The 12,201-nt window shown below is 33.3% G+C and overlaps 1 protein-coding gene across 3 annotated transcripts in view; it reads left to right on the top strand.

Annotated features, from left to right (window-relative positions):
• Window positions 1-12,201, top strand: part of LOC133324417 (sex determination protein fruitless) — a 53,955-nt gene that overhangs the window by 28,129 nt on the left and 13,625 nt on the right. For 2 of the 3 annotated variants that reach the window (XM_061533258.1, XM_061533257.1), the window contains exon 6: window positions 1,829-1,958. In XM_061533258.1, the coding sequence (XP_061389242.1) occupies window positions 1,829-1,958 (130 nt within the window). Of the gene's footprint in view, window positions 1-1,828; window positions 1,959-10,195; window positions 11,530-12,201 lie in introns of those variants that run through there. The other variant, XM_061533256.1, reaches the window with a different exon arrangement.

Raw genomic sequence — 12,201 nt, 5'->3', positions numbered from 1 at the left:
TTATTATTAGTTTTATTATTATTATTTTGAAAAAAATACATTGCCAAATTATTTCTGTGTTTTAGATTCGTTTCGTTAGAGTTATTTCAGTCCATTGTAAAATTGCAATGTCTGGCCTAGTTGCGTACAAAAATGCTTTAAACCTTAAAAGTGCACAAAACAAATTGTTTTCATCCTTTAAAAAAATCCATTGAGTTGACGATGGCATAGAAATTGTGGCCCGAAGAGGAGTAAACAAAACAAAATAAAATTCTCTGCATTTTATCTTTTTGGAAGGACGATGGATTATTGAGATTATGTTGTTAAGAATGAATATTTCGTAAATATCGGCCGTGAAAAAGAAAAAATCTAAACAATTTAAAGAGTTCTTGCTGGGAATGTCCATGTGTATGGGTGCCTGCCTGCCTGCCTGTCTGCAGCTGTGACAGCAACAGACCAACAGACGGGCCAACGCATGTCATTTGGTACACACAGCTCATCACACAGTTTTCCTTTCTTTGAAATTCTCAAAACCAAGACAAAAAAATACACAGAACGTATTATCCATTTCATTTGCTTTTGAGTTTAATTTTTTGTTTGTCTTCTTTTTGTTTCTTGCGTTCTTTTTTATGCGAATCTGTCCGTTTGACACATAGACTACCATTAATCTCGATAATCCTCGACAAACAAAATCAGGCAATAGTAATCAGAAGCAAATCAGCTTGGCCGAAACATTTTCTAAACAGTTGCAGCACGAATACGAACAATTTCACAAACAGCAACAACAACAGGAACAAGGAAGAATTCAGAAAGACCAACAGCAGCAGCAGCAACAACAACAGCAGCAGCACAACAGTATGATCTTCCAACATGCTGTCGAGGTTCAACTGCAAAGATTGCAACAACAAACCCAGCAACATATACAGAATACTTGGCAGCAGAATGTGGCCGACATTGAAATGGCTGCCTCGTCGACCATTCAACGTCTGCTGCAGCAACAACAGCAGCAGCAACAACACTCTTTTTTATCCAATGCATGTGAGGCATCCACTTCACGCAATGCATCGGGCAATACAAATCTTGCCTTGAGCCGGGCCACACCCAGTCTAGCGCCGCCGCCCCCAGCCGCGGCAACGTCTCGCAAAAATGGCCGCTTCCGTACGAACTGGCTGTTTCTGTACGACTGGCTGCAATATGACGAACACTCAAACACGATGTACTGCAAATTCTGTCGCAAGTGGTCAAGTGAATTGCCGGACATCCGGACGTCATTCGTCGAAGGCAACTCGAATTTCCGTCTTGAAATTGTCAATCATCACAACAAATGCAAATCACATCGCATGTGCTACGAGCGAGAGAAACAGGAGTGCAACACGCAACAAAAGGATGTTGTCAAAACAACATCGTTGCTGGCAGCCGAATTGACGAAACCCGAAACAAAACAAGCCGGACACACAACGGACACAGCGAAACCGCCAGAGATCATAACCATAAATGTTGGCGACGATAGTTCCTAGTCGGCGATGTCTTAGCCGCAAAACGAAACAAATCCCTTCTGGTGAACTCTCAGGTCAAATGCGAATAACTCCACCGTCAACAAATAGTTTATGTGTCGTCGTCATCGTCAACTCACCATTTATTCCACATTGTTTTGAAATTTCAATGTACATTTTTGTATGTTTTAAGTTTTAGTTCTTAGCGATTTTGTACGTGTTTAAGGTTTGAAGCATTTCTTTGTAAATAAATTCCGAACAAGTTACTCAATGAGTAAGGCGCATGTTTCTAAGAAAATTTCGATTTTGTTTTTCTTTTCACTCCCCCTCTCTCTATCTCTGCCCTGCCCCCATAGCCCGGAGCATTGAAGCACTCCGAAGATATGGCATCATTGCTATCAAGTCACTCCATGCAAGCGGCTGACTCACGCGAGGATCACAACGATGCAAAACAGATGCCCTTCGACCAGTCCGACAACATTGATGGTAAGTCCTTTTTCATTGATCTACAAATTTTCTTTTTGATCTAGTTTGCGTTTAGTCTAAATTGTTTGATCGACACCTCTTTCTAGATTTATTTTGTAATATTATTGTATAAAAAAAACAGAAAACAACAACGACCCCAAATACTCGTATAACAACTATTATGTCATTATTTACCCTTTCTCAGCAAACATACCAACCTTAATATAATTACATGTATACATATAAATATCAATATATACATAATAATAATACACATAGAAATTAGTTAATTAGTAGTATCCTCCTATTTGCCTTTCTTTATTTTTTTCTTTAAAGTAGTTCCTGTTATTTATTTTTTTATTAATTTTTTTTGTTATATTTACTCCTATCCTATTACTCGCCTTCCAATTCGAACCAAAAATACAACAAAAAAAAAATACATTGTTCTTCAATACAAATGAGGTGTGTTAATAGACGGACACAATGCTGTCAATGTCAAAGTTAACAATTTGAAATATATTTGTTATGTAAGTAGATATGTTGTTTGTAACTAGATCTTTCTAAAATTTAAATACATATACCAATCTGATTGTGAGATGAGGTTCCAAGGTTCAGCCTTCCATTTTGACATATTCATAAATAAACGAAAATCCGAATCATCACATTTTCCGATATATGTCTTCATATTCAATACATTTTTGTTGTTTTTATTACTTTAACAATTATAGCCTTTTTAAAATTCGAGTATACAGAAACTGTCGGAAAATAGCCGAAATAACCAATAATGTTTGATTCCCTCACAGTTGTGACTTCTTCAATCTAACGAGATGCGTGGCTAGACCACGTAAGATGAGAAAATAGATAGTTGCATTAATACTCGAATAAATGGGATACTCCTAAAAGTAGGCTACATTAAATTATATTGAAATTTGTTTGTTTTGACAGCAGCTCCTTCAACACATTTCATTTGTAAATTGAACCAACAATGTAATACACCCAATAATACTATAAGCTACAGAAAAATAATTTCCAAAATTTCGGTTTGGTAATAACAAAACAAAAAAAACTCCTTGTAAATCACTTCCAAAATTATAATTTTCAAGAATTGGTTTTCAGTTTATCTACACTTACCTAAATGATAGAATTCCTCAATTGATTAATTAATTAACTTGGTACCCCTCTCAAAAATCAGTTTAGATTTTTTTGATATTTTGTTTGCATGTCGCAGATCCTTTTTTTAATTTTCAAAACTACTATCCCCTGGAATATATACTTTACATACATATATACTAAATATATATTTTATTATTTGCCTATTTTATCTAGTGTTAGTGCTAAATTTAGTGAAGGGAATAGAAATCTCCTCATATCATTGATTCTATAATCAATTGTAATAAAATGTAAAATATTGTTTGTAATTTTTATACGCTTGCGTATGTATGTATGTATAAATAGCATATCCTCCCATATACATACGTATAATTTGCACAATGTTTTTGGGTTCTTAATTTCAAATTTGTTCTTTCTTAAATCTGCTACTAGTCAAATGCTATAAAAACTACAAGCAATCAAAAATTTTAAATCATAAATTAAAATTTTGAAACAGAAATACATATGAGGAAGCACACAAACAAGCAAACAAAACTATCAAACTAAAAACACTTTTATGATATGGAGATTTGCCTTTAGAGGACAATTAGAACCGAAACAAAATTCTATTTCAGACACTTTACTTTGCCCTTCTATTATTGACTTTGAAAGCAACAGATCAACACCTCTCCTACCAAATTAGCGAATATTCAAAAATAAAACATCAATTCAAATTGTTAGTCAGATTAAACAACAAATACATAAAGCATCAGCAAACAAGCATACCTACCTGCCTATTATATAATCCAAATATTGATAATTTCAAATTGTTGATTTCAAATTAACGAAAATAACAATATTTATATAATACCAGGACATAGAAAATATACCAGACATTCACACACATGTAGTCAATATGGCTTGAATTCGTTAACTTAGGTACATACTTTTATATATACCTACTATACATATATCTAGTGTGATCGTTTGTTCGTTCGTTGCATGCTGCATGTCGAGTAGCCATACATTGTTTTTATATACTACTTCCTCTCACTTTATATCTCTATTACTCCCTATTTACCTCTCTATATATATGTACCCAAATGCATTTCTCATACTCCTCACAACTTTACTGCAGTTTATTTCAAGTTTTGAGCAATTTTCATTTTCCAAATTTTATTTTCTATATTTCATTTACGTATGTACCGACCTACAAAACTATACATGTCTGTCCTGTAAAACACTTCCTTTCACACTGTTTTTTTTCATTTTAATTACGAAATTTTTGTGTATTAGTATTGATTAACATTTATATTGTTTTGTTTTATTATTTATAAGTTTTTTTTCTTCTTTTTAATTTCGTGTTTATATTATTTTAACATCCATCTGAAAACATCAACTAAATAACTTCTTAACGACTGCGTATAAGCGCAAAAAAGAAAACAAATACTGAAAACTAGATACAAAACAAGTAGGAGACCATAAAGCCCTGCCCCAAAATAAAATAACAACAACAAAATACATTTATATTCCAAATTCTTTTTCATCTCAATTACAAAACAACAAACAAACAAAAAAATGCCTCCGTTTTATGTTACTCCCTAAATGATATATTCTCTATATACATATAGGTATTTTATAAGTACATAATAATATTTACGTTACGTCATCAACAATTGGCTATAATTATCGAACATCCACTATATAACAAAATCATGTCCTACATATATAAGGTGATCATCCAGAAATGTCCACTGTAATGAGATTCTCTAACCAATGATTAAATAAAATTTATTTCGTGGTTTAATGCGAATTATGTTGTCATTAAGGGTTTTATCCACGGCATATCTTGGTTCTATCCGTGTCCTCTTCTTATTCATATTGCCTAATATCTCAAAAAAAAATAAATATTCAGATTATTGCATTGATTAAAAATGGCAACAAAACTTAAAACTCTTACTGAGTCAATTTTATCAGTAAGAGTTTTTAAATAATCAGTACATAACTGCCAAAATGTCTCTCTGAACTTACTCTCATTTATTAAACGTTTAAACTATAAGTCAATAATCAGTAACAATTTGTTACACACTTTTGGGATATCAAACCTAATATTCTTCGATTTTTTTCCAGTAGTTCGTTGTCACAGTTTTTAGATAGGCTGAATTGTTTCCAATTTCCCATTTCTTACTGCCTTATTGGTTTTTTATGCTCAACTGAAAAGATAAATAAAAGAAAGAGTTAAGGGGGAAACACATAAGAGAACTTCAGGCTTGTCATGTTAAGTCGGCTTCTATTAATAGTTGTGTCTAGGTACTTTTCCAATAACATTTAATATTTTAATAATAATAATGTTTTATTCTCTTTTGCAATAATTTTATTAAAGAATAAAATTCATAAAATTATTTTTTTTATTTTTATTTTGGTCGAAGTTTAAAATTAACGACTGATTGATATACATCGAATTGTGGAAGATAAATCTAAATTTGCTAACATTCAGAAATTTTCCATAGAACAGTCTCAACATTCAGTAAATTTTCAAATATCGAATCAACAGTCACAGCTATTGTAAGAAATAAAGAAGAACGGCTTCTGTGAAAAAATCAAGCTTAACTCTGATATTCCTTAATAAATTGACATTTTATACAAAGTCAACTTAACAGTCCAGGCTTGAATCCTCGTATGTGTTTCCCCCTTTATTGTTTTTTCATTCATTATTACAGTTGATGAATGATATTTGAGGCCCAAATACATAGCACTTTGACTTGTTAAGATGGCCTTGTTAATTGTTTTGTATATCCAATGGATTAATCTAGATTAAAATTTTAGCACACCAATTTCGATTTTCGATATTTACTAAATTTGAAAGTTAATTCCAAAATGTTACAAGACCTCCGAAATCCAATCAAGTCAAATAAAATCCTTTGTGCCTTTCAAACATGACTGGATATATTGTGTTCTTGTTGTGGAAATTCGCCAACTGGATATGATCACATATGATAGGCATGGAACTCTGAACCATAATCACTGCTTTCATTGATTAATTTTCATGCTATGTCAGACACATCGTGAATAACCCAACAAACAATAATAATTCATTAAAAAATCATTGTCGTTAGTTTGGTAAAGTGTAATTAACATTTTTTTTAGAAAAGATAACAAAATTTACTAAACTATTTTTACATATATACAAATGTAATAAAACAGAATAACTAAAAAGGAGACTGGCGGAATAAATCCAACAGGACAAAAAATTGTGTAAATAATTCCAGTTCTTAGTGTAAATTTCCTCAATTTGAAATCAAACAAACTGTCTAAACGTGTTAACATCCAGCTAAAACTCGCTGTACTTTTCCATTTCTCAAAAACATCCATATTTGATGTTCTCCAACTATCCTAAAATATATTTACACGAGGAGTTTTTGTAAACCTAGGAATATACAATATATAGTTCGACTAAATAATTTCAAAATTACAAAGTTGCGTAGGTCATAAATATGTATGTATTTCCAAAGCTGTTGGAAATAAAACATTTTGAAATATTTTTTAGTATTACTTCAAATACATCGGTTGTGTGTATTCGATTCCAAATTCCGCAAAATTCGATGGCAAATGTCCTAATTGCAATTTTTTGGTAATTATCGATCAAAGCTTGCTTCTCAAAATAGGATTCGATAATTAGGTTAAATATATGCCTTGAAAACTACTACGCTTTGAATTAACACACATCGTTGTTATATTCTGTTATAGACGTAAAAGCCAAACAACTTCATTGACATTTTCACCAACCAACACTACCAACATCATCACCCCCTATTCTAGATCCGAATCTACACTACTACATACATAACCTTAATTATATTTTCCTCTACTTTTTGTCTTTAATGTTGCAACTTATGAATAAAAAATGTTAAAAAAAAAACCAATACAAACAATTAAAAAACGAATAAAATAACGTATTGACATTTTAGTAAATATTAACTGGATTTAAATGTGCTCTTATGTTCTATTAAATATTTATAAGTATTTGTGGTTTTATTTTTCTACAAAAAAAACAAAAACAATCAAAATTCTCTACTAAACGTTACTCTCAGCTGTGTTTTATTATTATTTATTTAAAAGCTAAACGAACAAAAAAACAAAGATTATTTATTTTTGATAATCAGTGATGGCCCTGAGCTCACAGCGATGGCCAACAATTCGTTGAAACCAATTCAAAATAATACATTTTGACATGACATGAAAAAGGAAGTGTGTGGATCTGCTAACTGAGGCTTATGTATTTTTTCCTTTACCTGTTTTATATATACTCTTTTTTTTCTTACTTCACATCTAACGTTTGTTTTTTCTTTGTACTAACTTTTATTGTGTCGTCCTTTCTTTTTTCTTTTCCTTCGATAAACAACAAGTACAAAAGCAAAAAATTAAAAAAAAAAAACAAATTATACCTAAACAGAAGACAATCTCTTTTATTGCCGCACATAATATTTTGTTTGTTCGTTTTTTTTTTTTTTTTTCAATTAAAAAAATATTGAAAATTGAATATTGCCAGCCAACACCATATTACCCTGCCCAGCTAAATTTTTGTTATTTCCACATACATGTATGTATGCAAAATTGGTATATTTGTTTATATGTATGTGTGTGTATATGTGTAAATTTGTATGGGTATGGGCATGTGTGTGTGTGTCTGTGTTTAAGTTTGTTTTCCTTCTATGAGATTTAATACAATTTTTGAGACTTTTCCTCCCAATCTGTAAAGATCTCAAAATATCATGTTTTTTTTCTTGAAAATTGAAAGAAGTTTTATTTTGTGTTATTTATCTGGCCACCAATGGCCATAAGCAGTTGATACTTACTCTGCAGCAACATACTCTTACTTACATAATTAAATGTAAATTTTGCCAAATACTTGTTATCTAAAAAAAATAAAATGAAGCAATTAAGTGGAAAATAAATAACCAAAAAAAAAATAAAATAAAAGAGAGAGAATAAAAAACAAGGAACATGTTGCAACATTGAAACATAAAAAAGTAATACTTGTCAATCATTGTATCGAAATGTGTAGGAGATGAATAAAAGCGTTGCACAACAACATAATGAGGACTGAATAATTACAGAGAGAGACAGAGAGCTCCCATTTGATTACCAACCCCCTCCACAACAAAGACAATAAAAACCAAGAAAAGAATAATCTAAATACATACATATGTAATTACAAACTCGTACACTCCCCCCGCAAAGAAATAAGAAGAAACCGAAAAAATTACATACACTCACCACTACAATTCAGTTCAAATTTGAGTTCTTGTTTATGTTTTATTTATTTATTGATTTATTTTGAAGCTGAATTTTTGTTACATTTCAAGCATCATTAATTTTTGTTCCATTTATTTATTTTTTATTATTATTGTTATCTTTATATAAATATCCTTGTTTCTGTATATTCTTATAGTTATGATTATAATTGTTAATTTGCGCTCTGGCTTTAATTTAATTTAAGTTGACTCTTACACACAATACTTTGTTTTGTTAAAAGAAAAAAAAAGAACAACAACAACATAATTTTGATTTATTTTTCATTTTCAATAATATATCCCGGCAGTCAATACCAATTACCCTGCCTCCCCCCATGTGGCCCCAACCTCATCGAGTTGCGTTAATCTTAGTTTATCGGTTTAATTTCATTTTTTTAATGTTCTAATTTAAATAGAAAATTCATACACACTAGTTGAATTTATGCTATACCCTACATACCTAATACCATATATAACAAACAAACCAAAAAAAAACTAAACAATTATATATTTGCAAAAATACATACGAGGTAGATGTGATGATACAACACAAGTTTACAAGTTCAATTCATTTATTAGTTCAACAAAAACAATACAAATATTTATTACTTCGGGTTCCATTTCCAGTTTATATCTATCGAAACGTGGAAACGTTTGGATTCGAGTGAGTTATGGCCACATCCTTGGCTTTTAAAATGGGGTTGCATTGATTTTCAATTGGGTGATTAAAGTTAATCACGCGGTTTTTTATAAATTGAATTTAGTTCTATAATAACAATAGTTCGGTATGTGATGGGAACCAAATCGTTATAACTCTTTTTATATCACCATACCACAATTGTCAAATTCCTTAAATATATTATTGAATTTTCAATTGATTAATAAAAGAAATCAGCCGTCACGTGTTTATCAATTTATTTTCAATTACAGCTGGAAAACGTTTATCTTTATTTGGTCTTAGCATCACAGCGTATTGAAAACTATTCTAATATTGCAATTATTATTCCAAAATTAAAAGTGAAACTACTACAAATGTCATTTCATTCACTCTGACCTTGTAGACTTGTGTATGTTTAAACCTCATCAGCCAATCGTAAACAAAAACCAAAACATCAACATCAACGCCAACAACCAAAAAAAAAAAACAGAATTTAAAAAATATATAAAAAAAACTGTAGTTGACTGTTGTTAGTATTTTTATTATTTTTGAGTTTGCATTTAAACAATATAATTAATAATCTAGATGCATTTCTTTGTTAAATCCTATAATTTAGAACCTATTTAATTTACAAAATAATTTTCCTGCGAAACACTGTGACTATATAAATATACATACATATATAAAATTGGTCAACTCCACACACACATACACACACACACGAAAACACGTATACGTACAATTGACGTTAATTTACATATACACCCACCCACCCACACTGAGTATGACGCCCCTTAAGTTAACTAATTATTTCATACTTCCGACACGGAGCTTGACTACTGGATAGCTGTCGCAAGAATGCCTGAGAGTCATTGGCGGCGGCATGGCTGCCTGCACATTTCAGGATATTGAAATAATTACATGCTTTTTAGTTGCAACCGAATATCAACCAACCAACCAACCTACACACAAACGTTATCCAAAGAAAACATGAACAAAACAAACAAAAAACCCCCGAATCGGACCTCACCTGCTTTTCTTCCCCTAGTAAAAATATGTATTTGGTTATTCTTCCCGTGAAAGCAAAATCATAATTTACATACATCTCTATACATCCTATTGTCGCAATTGACATATCTACCTACCCAACCCAACTACCTAACTAGTTTTTCTTGGATAATAACACGAGAATATGCATAATACCAAAATGTTTACAGGTGAAATAATTGAGGGTGGTGGTGATGGCCTAAGGGGAGGTGGAGGAGGAGGGGGCGTCGTCACAGAAGCCGGCCACGGAGAAATGGGAGCAGTAGGCGAAGACGGTGATGACATGGAGAAAGGCTGCGGCAGTGCTGCTGCTGCCACTGACACGCAGCATCATAACATGCACAGTGTGCAGCGTACAGGAAAAATTGATGACGTTGGAGATAACGATGGTGGTGGTGGCGGCGACGATGACGATGACAGCAATGGAATCCTCCCAGCAGATGCCCGAGCTCACCATCAGCAACAACAGCACTGTCGGCGAATTCTCTCCAGACACGATGGCGATGACCATTACGCCGATGTCACAGAAGTGGCAGTGGATGTCGACAATGACGAGATCAACATGAACAACAACACCTACAACTGTCAGTATAAAAGCGATGACTTAAGCCTAACGAAAATCCGATGTCATCAGCGAGAGGTGTACGGCCACCATCAGGAGGCATCACATTTGGAGCACGCATCGCAACAGCCGTCGACGTCACATCGCCACATGCATCATCATCATCACCACTCACACCATCATTCGCTTCATGAAAGTCATGTGGCGCACCAGCAGCATGTTGCAGCGGCACCCCAAAGCGTCATCAACTTGGGCCGGTGTGGTTCATCCTCGCTGGACACACTGGTGGCAGCCGAAGCAGCTGCGGCAGCACTCTCGCCCACTGCGTCTAGCACCTCGTCGGCCTCGTTGCAACACCAGCAGCACATGTACGCTTTGCAACAGCATCACCATCACGGCCAGGAGCAGCAGCAGTCGGGTTTGCACCATCATCACCACCATGCCCAGCAACACGGCAGTGGCGCCCAACACGTTGCCAACTATCATCACGGTCACCATCCGAAACTGCATCCCTGCACGAATACCTCAATGGTCTCGTCGACAGCAATACCATCGGCCGCCCACGACAGCGAGCACCTCACCAACACATCCTCATCGACGTCATCGGCATCGTCTGCTGCAGCTGCAGCGGCAGCTGCGGCCGCTGCCAACAGGCGCGATCACAACATCGATTACTCGCTACTGTTCGTGCAGTTGTCGGGCACGCTGCCAACGCTGTACCGTTGTGTCAGTTGCAACAAGATCGTTTCGAATCGTTGGCACCACGCCAACATTCACAGGCCCCAGAGTCATGAGTGTCCTGTCTGCGGACAGAAATTCACGCGTCGAGATAACATGAAAGCCCATTGTAAAATTAAGCATGCCGACATAAAAGATCGTTTCTTCAGTCATTATGTACATATGTGATCAATTTTATATGTAGTCAAGTAAACAGTCAACGTTTTTCGTCGTCTCTCTCCAAAAATCTATATATCTTTCTATCTCTCTCTCTCTCTAACTACATATATACTTACATATATATCTAACTCGTTCTGACTTTAAGAATTACCTTCTTCGAATCAGCCAGAATTTAATCAATTAATAATAATAACAATAATAATAGTAATCTCTCTATAGTCAAGAAAAGATAGCAATAATTATAATAATAATAGTAGAAAATAGTAATCTTACCTAACAGCCATAATAACACTATTCGAAAATTAAATTATAAATTAAAAAAAAAAAAAGAAATAAACTACTTTCGTATATACTCGATTTCTCTACTACTACAACAACAACAACAAATAACTAAATAACCAAGCAACTCTTATCCAACGGAAAAAGTCAAATATCCGACACACTTACCGATTTAACAAAAATAGGCAACAGCAGATTCACAAATATTTAATCATATATTTTTCTCTTTCTATCTATATCTCTCTCGCTCACTCACTCACTCTTCTCTCTTCCTTAACTTAAATTAAATTAAATCAGTAGCCGTTAACTTAATGAAAATGAAAAATAAACCAAAACAAAATAGAAAATGCAAAAGAAATCCGCTTAAGTAAATCAAATTAAAACTGAATAGTATTGTAAAAATTAGAGACAAGTAGAAGATAAAACGAAACAAAACCA

The sequence above is a fragment of the Musca vetustissima genome, unplaced genomic scaffold (genome assembly GCF_032173495.1).
Source record: "Musca vetustissima isolate MV318-11 ecotype Yass unplaced genomic scaffold, APGP_CSIRO_Mvet_v1 utg6130, whole genome shotgun sequence".
NCBI lineage: Eukaryota > Metazoa > Arthropoda > Insecta > Diptera > Muscidae > Musca > Musca vetustissima.
Note: the sequence above shows the minus strand (reverse complement) of the source record. Positions and strands in the feature narration are given on the sequence as shown.